The sequence below is a fragment of the Panthera leo genome, chromosome B4, assembly GCF_018350215.1.
Source record: "Panthera leo isolate Ple1 chromosome B4, P.leo_Ple1_pat1.1, whole genome shotgun sequence".
Classification (NCBI taxonomy): domain Eukaryota; kingdom Metazoa; phylum Chordata; class Mammalia; order Carnivora; family Felidae; genus Panthera; species Panthera leo.
Window position 1 is genome coordinate 103,348,605 of NC_056685.1, and position 20,747 is coordinate 103,369,351.

Below are 20,747 nucleotides of genomic sequence, written 5' to 3' on the forward strand. Positions count from 1 at the left end.
ATTTTTTCCCTTTCCCTCCGGCTTCAGTGAAACTTAGAAAACCTCAAAAGGACCTCTCTAAGTCTTAGGGTCAGCTACTTTTGATTAAAACTTTAAGGGAAGGTTTATATTTCAATACCCAGATTTTACTGAAAAAAAAAAAAAAAAAAAGACCAGCCATTTTATCATTTGTATGTAGGACCACCGTGACATGTACTCTGTCTTTAGATACCTTAGTTGTGATGGATTTCCCCTTCACTTTGACAAAGGACTTGGCATACATTTATTAGCATTTAACCATTATGCAAATGAAGCATAACATACAAAGACATCTAGAAAACACAAACGTAAAGTATCTGCTCACTTGATAGCTGCTTCTGTAACACCATGATAAGATTTATATTGATGTGAAAATATATGATAATTTAATATCAACCATACACTTATGGCTAAATGAAAACGTATCTTAAACTTCAAATTTATACAAGGCATTGAAATGTGTTGAAATGACCATTTTCTCATTACAAGGGTGCAAATATTTCCCTTTATGAGAATCTGTGGCATTGCCTGAATAGCTTTTACATTTCTTTGTTAAATGATAACTAAAATATATGTTTTATTAAATTTTTCTTATAAAAATGAGAACTACCTCTTTCAAACTGAGTAATACTCACTTAGTCTCCATTCACTCCCTTTAGTCATGCTTATCTCTTTTGTAAACCTATTTTACATAACATTCAGGGTCATCCCCCTTGCCCTCCCCTCCCCCCTCATTTCTCTAGTAAAAAATGATATGTTTTCAGGATGGTTGTTGGAATTGGTGTACCTCCTAGCTTCCTTGCTCTTGGCTCTCTGTTGGGTGATGCACTGTGAAGAGTAGGCAGAACTTGGTATTGATAATAACACCCTTTGAAAGGGCAAAATAAAATGTACTGGGTAGTTCTGATTGGTTTTGTTTTGTTTTCAAGAAATAGCTCCTGAAGTGAGCTTCATAAATTTCTAATTTGGGGGACTATCTGAAATGTAAAATTTATTTATGTTGGGGAATCAATTTCTGCATTTGAGAAAAAGAAACATTCAAATATTGGCCTCAGTTTTAATCATCTTTCTAGAATGTTTCAACTGAACGTGTATTCTTTTTTCAGGTACATTTTTGTGCCTAAGGTATTTAACTGCCCAAATAATTATTGCTTTCTATTCATTCCAATGAGTAAAATCAGACTTATGTGCTTAGATTTACCATAAGTCAAAAGTGAAGATCTGTAGAGGTGGCTCATTTTCCAGCAAATGATACTTTCTGAGAGATGATATCTCATTGTCTATTTTCCTATATGAATGTGTGTAATGAATTAGGTATTTTTTCCCTCTGGAAGGAGCAGCATTTTTCATTCACAAAATTAATATCCTCATTTACATATGCCTAATTTTGAAAGGAATGTTACTTTTGATCTTAGATTGCCAAAAACATCCACTTTGTCTTTGGGGAAACTGATTTAAACCTTGTGTGACACATATATTTGTATATATATGAACATATATCATAATTGAGTTTTGTAAAGCCTTAGGCTTTAACATATTAAATAAATTTCTATGACAACATATCAGTGTAGACAGAAAGATTTCTGACTTACCCAGAGTTTATCAATCAAAAAATATAAAACTTAACAAACAAATATTGAGAGCAGGGTTATATGGAAATATCACAGGAGGATCAGTTCATGAAGCTAGGTCCTTTGCTAGTATTCTCTTACCAGATTCATAACATTTGGTAAGAAAAGACCTCAGTTTGTAACAGATACACTCTGATAATATATATTTTGTGGAATAAATACATGTTATATTGTTAGAATTAATAATCATAGATACAAGTGATAGTTAAATTAAAAAAATATACAGTACTAGAGTTCTCTATCCGTGTCTCTAGCAAACCAAAAGTTGAGCTAAAATTGTCCCTCTCCATTAATGCATAATAAAATTCATGGAAACAGAAAATAAAAAGCCAATTGCTTCTAGAACCTGAACAGAGTATAAATATAGCATAAGGGGAATAAAGGTGGAATTTGCAATTAACTGGAATTCTAATTCAGACAACTCAGCAATATGGATGTGGAAGAGGTCAGGGTATAGGGCAATGAGTAGGTTTCTTTTAAGTGATGACAACCTTGAACTGATGCAGTTTAAACTATAGCCTAATGAGGGATTTGTTAATCTCTGGAAAAGCTGTAGAACAAAGATTCATTTAATCCTGGCCCGGTGATTTATCGGAAAGTCACGGACTTTATTCTTCTTGTACTATTTCAGTCTGCGGACCGGAAAACTGCTCCCTTTACACACTGAGAATTCCCACTGCAGTGCATGGAAGGTCTGTGTGTGTAAAGAGCGCGTGAGCAGTGGGGATTCAGCCCCAGAGAAAGAAGGTGTCGAGTTGCCTGGGTGAAGAACTTATATATCACGTGGTCACAGCTTCTTGACAGGTATAATTATCAATGTTGTCTTTTCCTTTCATTATGTGCTGGGATTGTGAAGCACGGTTTCAAATTTGTGACTATCAGATGTTTGATCAAGTAGCCTCTCTTTAAGGACCTGAAAGGAGGGAAAAGAGTGAAGGGAAATCAGTGATTAGTATTCAACTACAATATGCTAAAAATATCAAAAGAGCATGTGCTATGTGAGAACAGCAAGGATTATTTTAGGCCCTATCACTCATGCACAATCTTCCACATATGAAAAAAAAATTGTTTGATGTTTGCAAAGGAAGTAATTATCGAATGAGGATGGAAAAGACACAGTTATTCCTTAAAATGAAAGACAGAACCCCAGTTTGGAAACATTTCAAATGTAAAACATTTCTTCCTCCCTATTCCAGATGACTCTGTTTTTCTTCATGAAGGCAAAAGATAGATAACCTTTACAGTGTGAGTCTTAGGGATCTTGTTGAGGTGCAGTCAGCAAAGCTTCTCTCTGACAGGCTGGAAGCACCAACATCCCTTCTCTGAAGCAGGTATCAGGCCTGTTTCAGGCCTGATACCAGGTAGCAAAGAGTAGGCAGCTGCCCTTACGGTCAGATCTGGAGGAGCAGCCTCCCTGAACACTCCCCCAAGACCTGTCCCTCTTCCGCCATTATGGAATCATTCCTTCCAGAGAGAACAGTGGTTTCCAATCTTTGTTTTTCAAGGCTGTGGATATTTTTATTTCAATGAATGCGAAGCATCATATACAAAACAGATTTTCACAAATTGTGGCAGGCCTTGCAATCTGCCTACTTTGCATCAACACTCTCCAGCTGGCATGCCTTCTAGAGATGTGCCTAAAAGCCCCTGGGGCCTGCAGTGTGGCTTGAAAGCCATGCACAAGGCCATAGTGCTTCTTCAGGAGTCACCTAATGACATATTACACACAAGCAGTATCTGTTAGTGACATTTTACTACTGTAATTCTACTACTACCCTACCACTTTGGAGTGCTCACTGCCACATATTTTATTATGAGTTTTACATATTTTTTTCTTACGAACAGACCATTTTACTGAGTCCTATATTGAATAACTGTCTACAGGTCCCCTAATTACCAAGTGAATTTTTAATGAATTAACTTATTATATAGTTACACGTCCGAAGGGAATGGGACTCAGAACAGGTGAATTTTAGTAAGACTCTTGGATCTTTTCATCTATCCAAGGGAGGGGGTAGGCCTGAGGGATATGCCAGCAGCTGAGAGGTGACTGGGCTTCCAAAATGTGGGTCACTGAAATACCCACCGGGAAGAACCATCTGCACCAAATGTTCTCATTATTTTTCTTATTCCCTTGCTTTGTAATTCCATAGATTAGTTATTCTTTTTATGCTTTTAAATAAAAGCTTTTTTTCCATATTAGTGTAAATTTTACTGATCAAATTGCTTTGTTAATTTTATTTAATGTTTATTTATTTATTTAGAGAGACAGAAAGAGAGATTGCGTGTGAGTGAGCAGGAGAGGGGCAGAGGGAGAGGGAGACAGAGAATCCCAACCAGGTCTGCGGGGCTCAGTCCCACGAAATGTGAGATCATGACCCGAGCCAAAATCAAGAGTCAGATGTTTAACTGACTGCACTACCCAGGTGCCCCTGCTTTGCTAACTTTTTAATGAGTCATTGTGGTAGGCAGAATAATGGACCCCAAATATAGCCACATCCTAATACCTAGTAGATTCCATGCTACAGGGAAATTAAAGGTGTAGATGGAATTAAGATTCCTAAACAGCTGATGTTAAAATATGGATATTAACCTGGACTATCCAAGTGGGATCTATAATTGATAAAATTAAAAGTGGATGATGGAGAGAGAAAAGGAGCCAGGAGAGTGGGTGTGATGAGGAAGCAGAAGTCAGAGCACTGCAATGTGAGGACTTAACCACCTTTGCTGGTTTTGAAGAAGGAAAAAGGTCCAAGAGGCAAGGAATGTGGAGAGCCTCTAGAAGCAGGAAAAGTCAAGGAAATGAATTTTCCCCTGGAGCCTCCTAAAGCCCAGTGAGACTGTGCTGGACTTCGGTCCTACAGAATTACAAGACAATAAATTTGTGTTCTTTTAAGCCACCAAACTTGTAATTTTTTAGGGCAGCAGTAAGAAATTAATAAAACCAAAGTGATGGAAGCGCTTTGAGGTGTGGGATGAGTGGTAAAGGTGAACTGGATAACTCCAGCTGTAAGTAGGGTGAGAATGAATCCCTGGAAAGCTTATGTGAACATGTCTGTGAGGAAGGATGGGACATGTAAGGGCAAGAGCCATCGAAGAAAAAGGCAGGGTAGCACAGTGATTAAGAGAAAGAGGCTTTGGAACGTATGTTTCTGGGTTTGAATCATGGCCCTATCACTTACTTACTAGCTGTGAAATGGTTTAAAAAAAATCCTACATGCCTCATTTTCTTTCTTTAAAATGAGATTTAAACTACTACCTAATACCTACAGGATTGTTGTGACGATTAAGTAATTTAACACATATGAAGCACTTAGAAGAGTTCTCGGCACACCCTAATTGCTTAATAAATGTTATCCAGCATTATGATTATTATTTTTATCATTCCAGTTTTCTACTCGGTCACTCTGGGTTCCTTGGATTCAATTTTATCAGAGGTATCCTTCCTTTGAGGCTGGTTTTCTCACTTCTGCAGTGGTTTTCTGGATCGGATCATCAAGATGGCGGCTGTGGCAGTGGTAGTGGAGGATATAGAACAGTCAGCAGTGGACAAAGTAAAGGAAGTGGGGGCCTGACAGTTGGTGAGGCCACTAGCAAACTCCAGCTACTTTGTAAATATGTTAAGATCCAGAATGGTTTCAGATGCCATGAATTCTCCACCCTCAATCCAGCAACAGGAGGGCAGAGGAAGTTGACAATCCTTTAAGTCTTGACTTCCTCAGAATTTTTTCTGAGACAACTCAAGAAGGATTACTCTTCTTTCCCCCTTTTATTGTCCAAGAGTCTGGGTGGAATATGTATACAAATTCATGCTTTAAAAAATGAGATCCTTCAAGCCAAATAAATGTAACACTCTCTGTCAAGAAAGGGGGTATAGCATAAAAATACCTATATGCCTATTCTCTGTTTCGGTTTCTATAATACAGTTGTATGAAGATCGCATCTATTACCTTTTAGAAAATGTAATCTACTCCTCCTGATTATCAAACATAAAAGGGGAAAAAACAATTGAGTTTTATTTCAGGTGAGTTTAAAATTAAAAGTGAGCATAACAGACATTCTCCACACAGCACTTGCATTCAACATATTTTCCATTTGTATGTACCACTTACCATGATTAGTTACTTCATAACATATACCATTTTGGATTTAAAAAATTCCTAATTTAGAGAGAATAGAAACTGTATTTCATGTGGTAAACAATAAGACAGTATCTGATGAATATGTTGCTTTACCTGGTCTTTGCTTGACGTGTCAAACTTAAAAAAAAAAAAAAATCAGAGATCTGTTCAGTCAATTGGTCAAATTAGCTTCAAATTTCTTCCCCAAAGCAGTCATAGTATGAGTTAGGAAGTGTAACAAATCCCATTTAATCCTTAAAATCTAATTAATTAAAAGTTGAACAAGACCTAATGTAGGTCTCTTTGACTGAATTCCCCATAAAATCCGTGCACGACATGACTTGGTTGTACTTGGCTCGTACTTGAAATGGTCACTACGGTTTCATCTCAAGGGGCCATGATGGTGTGTGTAGGAAGTGCTGTCTTGGCAGGCGTAAATATAAATTTCATGTTCACTTAAGTAGAATCACCATATCGTGTATAAGGAAAAAAACCAGTTTGTAAATGTCTTCTATTAAAAATGTTAGCCTTTGAGGTGCCTGGATGGCTGAGTCAGCTAAGTGTCCGGTTTGGGCTCAGGTCATGATCTCATGGCCCATGAGTTCGAGCCCGTCAGGCTCTGCTGACAGCTTGTGAGCCTGGATCCTGCTTCGGATTCTGTGTCTCCCTCTCTCTCTCTGCCCCTTCCCGCTCATGTTCTTTCTCTCTCTCTCAAAAATAAATAAACATTAAACAAATTTTTTTTTATGTTAATCTTTGGCGATGAGACAATAGGAAATTCTGAAGCAATTTAATGAAGACCGATGGAGCAGAGAGATGGAATTGAGTGCACAGCCCAGGAAATACAAAGATATTCGAAAGATATGAAGACTGAATGGGTATAATGGTGGAAGCTTTTAGTAAGACCTCAGAAGTCTGAATGGCAACATATTTCTTTCAAAACACTTTAGAGTAATTTTACTCTGGGCCAGTGTGGCAAACCAATTAGAAAAATGGTACGAGTCTGCATTTTTGAGGATAGAAGAAAAAAAGGGGTTAGTGGAAAGAGTGTCCATGTTTGACTAAAGAATTGTGGATTGTTATTATTAGAAAAAAGATCTTTGAAGGGATTCTGAAAGCACCAAGGTAAAATACCTGTACATTTGGAATGGATAAGAGAGGAGAAGGATGTGGACGAAATGACTTGTCCAGATGTATCCCTATCACTCCATCTCAACGCTATCATCCTGGCTAAGGCACCATATATCTTGCCTGGACTACTATATAATAGCCTTGTAATTAGTCTCTGTTCTCACTTTCACCTTACAATAATCTGTTTTCTTCAGAACAGCCAGAGTAATCTTTTTAAAAACATAAATCAGATCATGTCACTCCCTTGCTTAAAACCTTTAGTGGCTTCCACTGCAATAAAATCTAGCTTCTTTCAGTGGTTTAAAAAGCTTTCTGCGACCTGGCCCCCATGGCCTCTACCTTCTTTCCTCACTCATTATTTCCTAACTAATTACACTGGCTCTTTTTCTATTCCTCAAACATCAAATAGCTCAGGAGTCTCTCTTAGAGCTACACACTGGCTATTTCCTCCTCTTCTTATGCTCATTTCTGGCTTCTCCTCGTCCTTCAACCTCAGCTTAAGTGTCCTCTCCTTTGAGATGTCTCTCCTGATTACCTAATCAAAAGTTGTCACCTAGCCAATCTCTATCAAAGCACCCTTTTAACTCTGCAAAGTACTGGTTCCAACAGGATATTTTCATTTACCTGTATATTAACCATCTTCCCCAACCAGAATGTAAGCACCATGAGAGCAAAGACTTTGCTTTGTTCATGCTGTTTCTGCAGCCCATCGAACAGTGCCTGGCCCACGGCAGTACCAAATAGATATTTACTGCTGAATAAATGTAATTTGTAGAATGAATGGAAGGTGATTTTAGATAAAGTCACCAAACTGTGGTATATACAATAGCACTTACAAGCTATAAAAGAAAGACTGAATCCTCAGCACTGTCTGAGGACAAATCCTATAGTCTTTATACTTCCCCCTGTAGCTTCTCCTTTTTGTGTTGCAAGCAACAGAAAGTCTCACGTCATATCCAATGTTTCCGGTTGTGCAAATAGTAATCTGATGTTGAATGACCTAAAACCACTATTACCCAATGTTCAAATGTCATTTTTCCAAGGACATTTGAAACTTCAAAATCACATTTGCAGACATCACAGCATAGAGGTCTACAATGCTATTAACTCTCTTCCAAAGGATAGCAAGGACAATTTATAGAACTCCAGAATATCTGATGCTGGCGGATGAAATGCCTGCAAGAGCAAAAAGGAAAATAATTCTATGCCACTTGTAAGTGTGGCTGTGAGGACACCACAAAGCCATTGCAATTTCATATCATTCGTCTAAAAAATGGGATTTTAGTGATACCTTGAAGAGTTTTTCTGAGGATAAGGAAGGATACGTGAAAAGAACCTCACACATAGAGGCACTTCAAAGATGGTGATTCTTAACATTTTTTCTTGAATTTTCTTAAAAACATATAGCAAAACCTGACTTAGCATTTTTGTCACAAAGTGAAATTTAGAAAAAAGGGAAGAGCATCTCATTTGAAGTGAGCACCCACAGAGAATTTCGAATCTCTTAGAACATGCACACTGGTCTCCACTTCATTCTTCAGAGTGGAGTAGTTTTCCAATAATTTGTAGTATTCTAAAGGGATCTTCCCAAGATCAGGTTGTTTAGTTTGTACACTGTGCAAAGGCAAATGGCCAAGGGGCTGAGTGGGGCTGGGATCCAACGCACACTCTTGTCATGTGGCTATGTGCCCAGTGATCTGGGTTACGCAGAGGGTGTATTTTCCCGATTTGTATAAAGGTATCTCCTAATCTGTACCTGCCCCCCCGCAAGTATATTATTTTCCAAAATATTTTACCTTTGCAGAAAATATGGCTGAATGACATAAAGTCAGCAACTGTCTTCTTGACATTTTCTGAGATCATCATTTTTTTATTTGCTTGATTGATTTTTGGGAGGCATTGTCAAACCTAATGACTTTAATCCAGCTAAGAAACTATATTAAAAACCGAAACAAACTTATATGCGTAAGGGACTTCCCTTGTGCGGAAGAAGGCACTTCTTACCTATGACATATGATTTTGCTGTGTTTGTTGCTGCTGCTGCTGTTGCTGCTGCTGGATTAGCAACTGTTGCTGCTGCCGACGCCGGGCAGTCCGGAGCTTTTCAAAGCGAGCCTCCATTTCTTCCAGGACTTTGGGGGTATATCGGACCACCAGCTTGACGCTGTCTTTAGCAGCCTTGAGTAGTTCTACCGCTTTCTCATGGTGTTCCCCTTCCACGCTCTGAAAAAAACAGTGACATCTCTTAAAGGGGAGAGCTTGCATGTTCTTTTCCCTGCAAGACCAATCTGAAATTAGCATCTTATTAAAATCCCAGTTTGAAATCTCAAGAAGGTAGGGCAAGTGGCATTCATTACCATCATCATTATTTATTGCATTTGTAGATGAAGTATAGGCAGGTTAGGATGCAGTAGGGTACCGGATGGATTGAATGGGGGCTCACGTTCAGAGGATCAGAAGCAATCAAGACCTCAAATATCACACTAACGTTTAGAGTGGGGTTTCTAAATTTCATCTGGAAGAATAAATGCACTAGTCAAGAAAATTCTGACAAAATTTTAAAAAAGAGTAATAAAGGTAAAGTCTCCCTATCGGATATTAAATGTTATTAAAAATCTATAATGATTAAAGCAGTGTCTTATCGTTGTAGTAAGAGTTCTGAACAGAGTCCAGAAGCAGATCCATGATTATGTAAAACTCTGTTACAGGACAGATGTGGGATTTAGACCAAAGGGGGAAAGGACTGTTACATAAGGATGCTGAAACAAATAATAATTAAAGATAGAAAGTAATGTGGAGCCCAAACCTCATAGTCTATGCTAAATATAACCGATCAAAAATTTAAACGTAAAAATAAAACCATAAAGCAACTAAAATGAAATAGAGGTGAACGTTCATCTTGCAATGGAAAAAGAATTCTGAAGTAAAAATGCCAAGGGAAAAATCACAAAATCAGATTTATAAATTGTAAGTTTCTCTCTCTCATATACCATAAAAGTCAAGTAACAAACCAGAAAAAAAAAAAACATTCTCAATTTCTGACAAATTTTTAATATTCTTAAATGGCAGTAAAGACCTAAACAAAATGGGCACATGGACTCATGGACACATAATAATTAAAAAATAAAAACTCATGAAAGGATGTTTAAGCTTTCTTGTAATGAAATAAGTACAGATGAATACAAAATATTTCATTTTTAATTTAAAAATGGTAAATATGGTGTATTTGCAAGGATGTAGGGAAATGGCACTCTCATATACTGCTAATAACTTGACACAAACTGGTACAATTTTTCTAGAGGGCATTATCGTTATGCATTGAATAAGCCCTTTATAAAGAATAGTTTATTTTCAGAGAAACTTACTAAGGATATAATCAGATATGCACACATACCTATAAGGTAGGAGTGATAAAGCAGAAAGCAAAAAAATAAATCAATTCTCCACTTTGGAGTACGAAGTCTTTTGAGCATCATGGTCCAGAGGGTACAGATAATAGTTGGGGAAGCTATGTTTTACCACAAGGAAATACAAAGAGGTTTCTTTTCCCAGAGCTTCTAAAGATTCTCCAGGTTAGGATTAGTGAGAAGCAAAACAGAAGAAAGCTGTAATCATATTAGAAGGGCTCTGAGAAAAGGAGATAATCTTCTTCCCTCTCAGCTGATCTTCAGGGCAGATGACATAACTCTTATTTTGTAGGATCGAAGTACAAAGGTCTTTTGACTCGCTTCATGGATAGAGCTCCTAGGAGAATCATCTGTGTGAGGAGATAGGCTGAGAGACTTCCAGAAAACCTAAGAGTGGGCTAAGGTGGCCGAGAAGCCACCCAAAATTGGTTGAGATCACATTTTACAACCCAAGCAGAAAGGGGACTCAAAATGGATATTATATTGAGTTACTCAAAGTAAAGTAAGTTGCATTTTAAGCACACTTCAGCTTATCTTGAGATTCATAATTACTACATTATACAGATTTGGAGACAAAAGATTATGTTCCATTCTATCACTTGCTTCAGCAAGCTGGAGTAGACTGAGAAAACAAAAAAGTGAAAAACCCCAAAAAACTTTGAATTTAGCAATGAGGCAGTCACGCTGGTGTGTAAGAATGCGGCTTCCTCATGTGTTGGAGCACCAGGCAGATACTAAGGGTTTAAGAGATGACCGTGGTGAGCCCTGGAGGCAACTTCCATGACTACTCCTTCACTAACTCTGTGGTCAATGGAGAACAAGGGCTTATAAAAAAAAAAGCTGCTGGGCAGAGTGAATTTTTGCCTAAGCTAAAGCTTAGGGAAATAGACTTATTCATTGACGAATGTATTCTTTTAATTATTCAATCATTGACATGATCACTCAACAGATGCTTATTTAGCACATATTCTACAAATTATATTCTAAGTACTTTAGAAGAACATAAAGGACAGGTGAACACTTTGACAACTGTGCACAATATAATCCCTGTTTTCAGTGTGCACAAAATTTCTAATTTGCCCCAAGGTGAATTGTTACTGTGTGAATCTCTCCTTCTAAAGGAAAGTGATTTGGCTGTCCCTGCTCTTCTCTAGTTTCTTCTTTAATATTAAAATGTCTTTGTTGATATGGTTCAATAACACTGGTTCACATGTTTTCTAGGCCAGATGATTAGTCTCCAAACTCCTTTTGGTTTTTGTTCTATTTGCTTTCATCTAATAGGGTGGGAAATTCTAGGCCAGACCTTTGGAGGCCCATTATCCCAGTTTAGGCATTATGCCTGCAATTTTGAGTTGCCACAGGAGACCTGTGGTACTAATACATGGGGCCATCAAGTTCTCACCATAGGGACGAAAAGCTGAGAGAAATATGGCTGGTATGCCATACCGAACCCCACTGAACCATCAGTTTTCCTCTCCAACCCCCAGCTCCGCTCCTCCCCACACAGTTAGCAATTTATAAAGGAGCAGACGTCATGGTCTTCGAATCTAGAATTTTTGCCTTGATTCTCTATCTCTGGTTTAGATGATGACTCAGGTTCCTCTGAGCTCGCCAGAGTCAATAGGTCTCCTGGTTGGACTCTGCCTTTCGCTTTGCTTTCTTCACCAGGGCACAGAACCTTCCGAAGGTATTTGGGCCGAGTGTCATACTTCTTCTGCTTCCAAAAATGCTTTATGAAAATGGTAGAAATTACATGATTGAACAGTATAATAGAAACTAAGAGGTAATTCCAAGATTTGAAGAAGTGGAAGTATGTAAGATGTATTATTTCAAACACTGTTTAACTTTATGTTTTAATTGTTTTTAGAAAAATGTCTTAACTCTTGTCTTAATGACTGATCTGGATGCCCTTTTCCATTGGTTTTGCCTACTTGGTGAATACTATTGGATGCAATTGCTTATCTCTTCAACCTATAATTTACCTCTTAAGTGCTTTTAGTCCCTCAGCATAACTTTTTTTTTCTTTCTGCAAATTTGTATTTAAACTTCAGTTAGTTAGCATACAGTGTAGTGTTAGTTTCAGGTGTAGACTTTAGTGACTCATCACTTACATACAACACCCAGAGCTCATCACAAGTGCCCTCCTCACCACCCATCCACCATTTAACCCATTCCCCTCAGTACAACTTTTTAGAAGACGAAGGCCGTTTTCTCTCCTTTCTTTTTCTTTTAAGGCGAGAACAAAAAAGCAGATCACCTATGCATGGAGGTCTTATTCCATGCAAAAAAAGAAGCCAAACTATCTGCTCAGTTAGGATACACATATTGATATGCAAGCACTTGTCAACAGGTATTCCTTGAGCCCTGAACGTTTATCACCCATCCCTACTTCGGGCTTCTTCAATCTCTCACTCTTAATGAAAGTATGCCTTATTTTGAGCTAAATGTTTAAAACATGTTTTGAAATGCAATAGTTTATTTGTAAACGATTAAACTGTTTCTGTCAAGGCTGCACATCTAAAAGCCCTCCTGACTTGTTCTGTAACATTGTCCTGTAACAACCAGCTCAGTTTGATCGGTCACTTGAGAACCTGCAGCTCCAGCTTTTCACCCAGCAGGGGAATGTGGCCCTCCTGGAATGTGAAGAGACAGAGCAAGCCTTCCAATTTTACAGCAAAATCCCCTCTTGCATTTAAAACCTGAAATCCTTCCTGTATGTTAAGATTTCATTCCCTTGCTTCGGAGTTTTGTTGTACTTACTGCAATTTTAGAAACTCATTAGCAAGGATTCATTTAATTTTTTTTAATGTGTTATTTATTTTTAAGACAGAGAGAGAAAGAGCATGAGTGGGGATGGGGCAGAGAGAGAGGGAGACACAGAATCCGAAGCAGGCTCCAGGCTCTGAGCTGTCAGCACAGATCCCGATGTGGGGCTCGAACTCATGAGCTGTGAGATGGTGACCTGAGCCGAAGTCGGACTGAGCCACCCAGGCGCCCTGCAAGGATTCATTTAATAAAGACATCTGGTGAAAGTCAGATTTCAGTAAGAAAGGCGAGGGGTGGTCAAGAAGGCATGGGGGGTATACAGTAGGTCCCTAGGAAATATTTAGACCAAAGAGAAGCAGGGACCGGAAAGAGAAAAGGTCCTAAAAAGAAATATGATCTACCCTACAGTTAGGCATACTTTGGCCATGATCATTCACTGAAGTGAATTAAAATGCCCCAGGAAGAATGGACATTTCCATCCTGAAAAGATTTATTCCTTCTGCCGAACCTTTTAAAAATACACATAGAAATCAATATGGGGAGAATTCAAATCATTTTATTGCCATTTCCAGATGCATAAATACAAGCTAATGAAATATTAAATTGATACAAAACCATAAGAGCTGCATCTCCTGTAATATGAATATATAAAAGAAGATATTTTCATTCAGGAAGCCAGGGAAAAATAGCTTAGTAAAATCCAGATGCATACTTGTTACATCAGCAATCCCATGCAGTTGTAAGTTCGAGGAAGCTTTAAAGCTAGTTAATTTAACGGAGGTTTAGCAAATCGGTGGCTGCCAAATGAACCAATTTAACAATATGGCCATTCTGATCTTTCAATGGTTCTTCTATTTCCACACTTTGTGAGATATCAGAATGGTTGCTTTTTCATGGTATGCTCAATTTCCTAGTTGATTAAGAATTCTCTCTCATAAAAGAGACTTTGGATCACACCGCAGACACTAATTTGCTCATGACTTGTGTTTTCTCCTCGCTGCAAATGAGAAACTAGTTGTTAAATTTTGACCCTGGCTAGCCCTCAGATGGAAGAGATGCCTGCCCTGGGAAGGAAGCTTGTTATCTGTGCATAATTAGCTGTCAAATGGCCCATGCCCAGGTCTTTATGCAGGTCTTTCTCTGTGGGGATTACATGAATATAATCTTCACAGAGTTTGCTGATAGGTAAGTTGCTTAAACACTTTTTCTGATAACCAAGAGTTGGCTATGCTTCTCAGTTATTCTAGGCATATCTCGAGCGAGGTTTATGCATGGGTTCCTAAATGACATCAGTCATTCCTTTGGATTAAGGGCCAAATGATGTTATCAGGGAGTAAATGATATGAAGAGCATTGGATTACAATATCTAGGTAGCTCAGAAACTCAGAACATTGTAGCTATAAAGACCCTTAGAAACAATCTTAGTTATCTCCTTGCATTTTAGTGTTTGTCTAGCTAACATCCATCACCGTTCACGTTACAAAATGTTCTTGGGATGAGAACTTTTAAAATTGACTTTGTTAACAACTTTCAAATATGCAATACCGAATTATTAACTACAGTCACCATGCTGTGCATTATATCCCCATGACTTATTCATTTTATAACTGGAAATTTGCACCTTTTGTACAAAACTTGTTTGTGCCATGTGAAAAGGTAGGAACTAGTGACAAGGGTAAGATCTATAAGAGTTGGCTGGTGAAGGAGCAGCATGAGTCTATGTGAAGGGCTTAATATTAGTAGATTATGATTCTCAAGTTTGAAATGACCCGATACAGCCGAAGACAGACCAACTCCTTTTCCACAAAGTTAACAGTGATCGATCATTTTATTCTTATCACAGCTTTCCTTTTAGTCCGTGAAAGCATTTTATTAAGCGTGTGTGCATCTAGGGGCGTGTGGGTGGCTCAGTCGGTTAAGCTTCTGACTTCGACGCAGGTCATGATCTCAGGGTTTGTGGGTTCAATCCCCACATCAGGCTCTGTGGTGGACAGCTCAGAGCCTGGAGTCTGCTTCGGATTCTGTGTCTCCCTGTCTCTCCGACCCTCTGCTGTTCACGCTATGTCTCCGTCTCTCTCTCTCTCTCTCTCTCTCTCTCTCTCTCAAAAATAAACATAATAAAAAGAAGCATACATTTATACATATAAATGTGTTCCTGTGTGTGTGTGCATATAGTCTAACATTTATGGAACATTTACTAAGTGCAGAGCACTGTTGGCTACTTTCTGTGCATCATATCTAATCCTCACAACTCTATAAGAAAGGTACTGGAGAGTTTAAGAAATTTATCCTAGGTCCCCAGGTAGTAAGCAGAACTGAGCTCTGTTTCCAGAGATTAGGCTCTTACCTACAAAATCCATAGCCTTAAACAAGATACTAGAGAGTAAATACTATATGGGTGGCTCTTCCTTATTTGCGGTTTTTTAGACCAGTAGTTTTTAAACCTGTATGTACATAGGAATCAATCGAGGCATTTTTAAAATATTAGAGGCCTAGACTGGGTCTCAAACTTGCTATATCCACAGCGGTATGACCTAGGAATATGTGACTTTATAAAACTCTGATATAGCCAGTCAGCCAGTCCCTGACATGTAGATTAGTGTTTGGACACAGTGCTCTAGACTATAACTAACCCAAATAATAAAAAGTAAGAGTTTCTTTACTAAGTTATTCCAGGAAAGAGACCTGGGTAGGTTAGAAACTCATAATTTTGCCTTGTAGTAGCTCTAGAATCATCATTTTTGGTCACTGAGAAAACGTATACATATTGATTGGGTGTTTAATTAAGAATGGAATATCTCTGCACAAGCTACCGGACATATTCAGAAAAAAACTTTTTGACTTTTGATCCACTGTTTTCCTCAAATATGTTAATTTCTTCTTCTAAACGTATTCTCTTTTGCTGAAGGAAAGTGGCAAGTGTATAAAAAGTATCACATTTATTCCCTGGAAAAAATATGCTAATATTCTCCCATAGTACTTTGTTCCTGCCTAAATGATAATATCTATTTCAGTGCACTGTAATTTATCAGTTTACAATCATTCTGCTGTCACCAGACTGTCCAAGGGTAGGATGAGTCTTATTTATCTCTGTGCCCAGCATCTATTGTGTGCTCAATTAATAGTCAATGAATAAACCATCTTTCTCTTTTCCTCCTCTCCCTCTCACCCTCTCTCTCATATATATATATATATATATATATATATATATATATATATAGTAACCTGCTTAGTATCTCCAAGCTTTAATTTCTTCATCTGTAAAACTGGTATCATAGAGTATCTATGCATAAAGTTTCATTATGGGCATTAAACTTAATATACACAAAGCACCTGGAAAAGTGTGTGACATTTAAAAAGGACCCAACAAATGCTAGCTCTTTGTGATAATCTTACTGTAGAACTTCAGGGGCTTAAGGACAACAGCAACAACAAAATCTAATTCTGGAATAAGCAGAAGTTTCCTTTATATTATCCTGGGGCAAAGTTTACTAAATAAATTAACAGTTTGTTGGAAGAATGTTTCAAGCTACTTAAGTAAATCAACTGCTTCTAATCACTGTTAAGTAATTTAGAAGCATCATTTCCATACATACAATTGATATGTTAATTACAAACAATCATTATTTATTCATAAAAAAAATATTCTTCTCAGTCCTTCCACTAGGTCATATTTTGTTAAGAAGAGGGAAAGTGTGCAGGAGATTTGCCTGATGCATGATGTGAGCAAACTTGAGAGGGGAAAGCCATCGAATAACCAAACACTACAAAAAGGAGCAGAGAGGTTGACAGGAAAAAAGGTGTATGTAGTTACACACATTTTCATCCTGTTAGTTACAAATATAAAAATTTCTGAACCGTGAGCGTGGAGAGTATAGAGCATTACCAGCAGGCCCCAGGGGCAGAAAACCTAGAGGGAGCAAAAGCTTTAGAGAAAATCAGCACCAGCCATCACAAATCTAGCATTTGGGTGATCTCAGCTCACCTTTCAGATCTGGACGTTAAAATTGGAAACAAATGCAGCTGCTACATTTCAGTTGTAATGCTTTATAGTAACTGCTCAACCCTTGATATTCTGGCACCAAGAGGAGTAAAACCAATTCCTGATGGTTTTGGGGATGAAGAATAAACACACACACACAACTGCACATAAACATGCAATAAATACACACATGCATTCAATAAACATATGTACATACACGTGCACATACAATAGACATACACACCCATACATATGTGCACATAAATACATACACACGCACACGCACACACGGCCATTTTCAGGAATACAAACGTGAGCACTAGAGATTTGGAAACAGAAGAAAGCTGCATGGGAAAATTATTCCTAGAAAATGAGATCTTCCAATGAAATCTGTTAATTTTTGAGTGGTAGGTTTCACCAAGATGTCGAGGTTACGGCGAACACTTTCCAGGCATGATTCACCTGATTTGTCCTTCTACAAGGCATGCTATGTCTGCTCACACTCTCCCAAGCTGTGACACTCTGTGACACTAAACCCCTGAGGAGCAGAGACTTGCTAATGTTCAGAAACAGGTGTGTAGAAATCGCCGGTTCTCGGTATTTGCTTCCGGGTGTAGTTTGGCAAACGGGAGGAGGTGTGGAGGTGTAATGACCACCAGCCCACATACCACCCAAAAACTGTCTCCTCCTCCATACTCAGCACTATTACAGAAACATGCAAATATATCTCAGTCACTAAAACTTAGTGCGACTCCATCAAATCATCAAACTGACCTTTAGCCCAGCCCATGTGACAGCGGGAACAGCCCAGAGATTGAAGTCAAGAAGATGGGGGTGTGTGAAGAGTAGACAAATCACTGACTAAGAGTCTGATCTTTAGAAAATGCCCTTCCTCTTTGTGCCTCAGTTCCCAGCCAGAGACAGTCTTGGGTTTTAGCACTGATGTCCCAGGAAGTACCTCAGTCCCAAGCAATCAGAGATAGTCGGTCATCCATTAACATGCAGGAAGATGTTGCTGAGTGTAAATAGTACTGCCCGGTACATGCTATTTCTTTAGTATACATTTGGTTATGTTTGTTCGTTTTTTTTGTTTTTTTTTTAAATCAGCAGCCCTGTGGAATTGAATTTTCAGTGGACATGAGGGGAAGAGATTTTACCAAACAAGGACAGGTCCCCTGACCACCAAAGGGCGGCATGAGGAAGAGGAAGGGAGAAAGAGATCTGACTTAGAAGAAACGTTTGAAAGAGTAGGTTTTCTGGCACTCAGGTCATTATTGCTCACTTTGCAATTCTGCCAAGGCCCTAGATGCAGACCTGGTACCATGGAGCATGATCTCCTTCTGCCGCTGCAGAAACCCAAGAATGGTGGAGCCTGGCTTAAAACGGCAAACTAGTTTCGAAGGGGTACCCAGATTCAGTTGAGGTTTTAAATGTCAGTGAAGTCGTGCTGCGTATCCGGACACTGGCTGAGATCCCTAAAGACAAACACCGAAGTCCCCCCTCCGAATTTTAGGATGGGTGGGCTGTTATTATGTCAGGGACAAGGCTAATGCTGGAAGGGTCTATGAAAGATTTTACAACTTAGAACAAAGGTTTAGTCTACAGGAGGTTTGGGGGAATCTTATTTAACTGAGTGTGGCACACAGCATCCTATCTCCTCTCCCTGCAATAACACTGGGATTCTGTCAACCAGAACCGGGTTTTTGTTTTTTGTTTTCCCCTTCAGTTATCTTACTCTAGTGATCTCGCGGAGATCACAGTCTTCTAAGGGGTGTCAGAAATAATAATGTGTTCCTGAAATTATTCAATCAAATCCTTCAAAGGATACACTTTATTATTTAACCCGTTTTGGAATCCTAGACACCCAGGCAATTCATAGAAAGCATAAGGGAGAAACAAAACAAATCTAGGCAGGGGCTGTCTGAGTCCACAGCTGTCAAATGTGTTTCTTGTGACATGTGAAACAGCAGGGACATTTATGTCGCCATGTACCATGAATGACAAACATTAATAAGAGGTAAACAGTTGATTTAATTGCAGAGACTCAACATTACGGATGCCTTCTTGCAGGAGAAGTGAACATTTAAAGGATATTTCAGGTTTACTGTCCAATACCTCTCTGGCTGTGCATACACACGTCTTTACCAATTAAAAGCACACCCACAGAACATGTTCAGATCTGTCACCAGTGACTTACACTAAGATTTTTCATGTAGGTTCACAAAATAAAACTTATTGCCAATGCCCTAACTGGCTCTAACCTCCAAAGATTCTTTTCACCCCTCCTCTCTGGTTCTTGCCGTCACTAGCCACGCAGCCATCCAAACTGGACACTTTGGGGACATCTTTAATGCTCCCTTCAACTCACATCCAATTAACCACCACACTCTACTGACTGATATTCATTCCCCATGTAACATCTCACCTCATCCTCTCCTCCCTCTTATTTCTGATCATTTCTTGCCTAGATTTTAAAATATCCTCTACCTTCTCTCTTATCAGAACTCTTCTCCAGATTCTTGTCTGAGTCACTTGGTCTTTCCATGCTGTTGCTTAAATCTAGTGAAGGGCAGAAAATGCACAGCTCTGGTAGACACTGTCCTAGAGGCCAAGGACTGCGCCACATCGATTGTTCTTCCCCAGTCCCCAGCACGGTGCACAGTACTTACCCAACAGCTCAGAGCCTGGAGCCTGCTTCAAATTCTGTGCCTCCCTCTCTCTCTGCCCCTCCCCCACTCTTATCTCCCTAATCTTTGCCCCCTATCAGTATTCACCCCACAGAAATAGTCACCAGTATACATGAAGATTTTCACTGAGGCAGTGTTCACAATAACAAAACAAAACAAAACAAAAAGCCAACTGGGTAAATGTCCCAGCAAGGTAAATGTCCATCACTGGGGGAACGGTTAGATTAACTGTGGTACTCACACACCATAGAATACTATAGAGCAGATTAAAAAATGTAAATATAAACTGACATGGCAAGATACCCAAGACATACTTCTGAGAAAGCAAGTCATAGAATAATAAGCATGTGGAAATATCCGTACATTTTTAAAACTTATAATAATACCTAACAGTCACGATTTACTATTTACTGGTAGGTATTGTTCTAGGTGCTTTAAATTTATCAAAATAGTTACTCTTCCTAAGAACGTGGTGAGGTATGTAATGTTATCATCCTAATTTTGTATGAGGAAACTGAGGAACAGTAAGTTTCCAAGGGCACACTATTAATGGGAAATGACCCTGTCTCCATGCTTGCCTTATAATCACTGCTCTGTCTTGTCTCATATGTTTACGTCTAAAATAAACACGTAATTAAATGTGTGTGTGTGTGTGTGTACTTGAGTGCAAAGAAAATGTTTGCATAAATACACATCACCATAGCATATCTTCATGGGGAAGGTTTGGAGAGAGAAAGGAACTAGAATGGAAGAAGAGGCGAATGACTAAAGGGGCTTTTACGAAAAATTGACAGCAGTCTTTCTCACTGAATTATTTGGAAATTTTATAAGGATGTACTCACATATTTTTTGTATAATTTGTTTTAATACAATAGTTCAGCATCATCATAAGGAAAATGAGAATAAACCGAAGAGGTGGGACAAAGGCCAATTGTGTTTAAAAAGTGCTTTGAAGCACAGCTTTGAAGTAATTTGAGCAAAAATGAATCATAACTGTAATTGCC

The 20,747-nt window shown here is 38.6% G+C and overlaps 1 protein-coding gene across 2 annotated transcripts in view; it reads right to left on the minus strand.

Moving 5' to 3' along the window:
- Positions 1-238: 238 nt before the first annotated feature.
- Positions 239-20,747, minus strand: part of LIN7A (lin-7 homolog A, crumbs cell polarity complex component) — a 124,298-nt gene continuing 103,789 nt past the window's right edge. The window contains exons 6-8 of one of the 2 annotated variants that reach the window (XM_042947251.1): positions 8,906-9,124; positions 5,885-5,908; positions 239-2,562 (exon numbers count right to left, since the gene is read on the minus strand). In XM_042947251.1, coding sequence (XP_042803185.1) covers positions 8,906-9,124 — 219 coding nt within the window. In that variant the 3' untranslated portion in view covers positions 239-2,562; positions 5,885-5,908. The remainder of the gene's footprint in view (positions 2,563-5,884; positions 5,909-8,905; positions 9,125-20,747) is intronic. The other variant, XM_042947250.1, reaches the window with a different exon arrangement.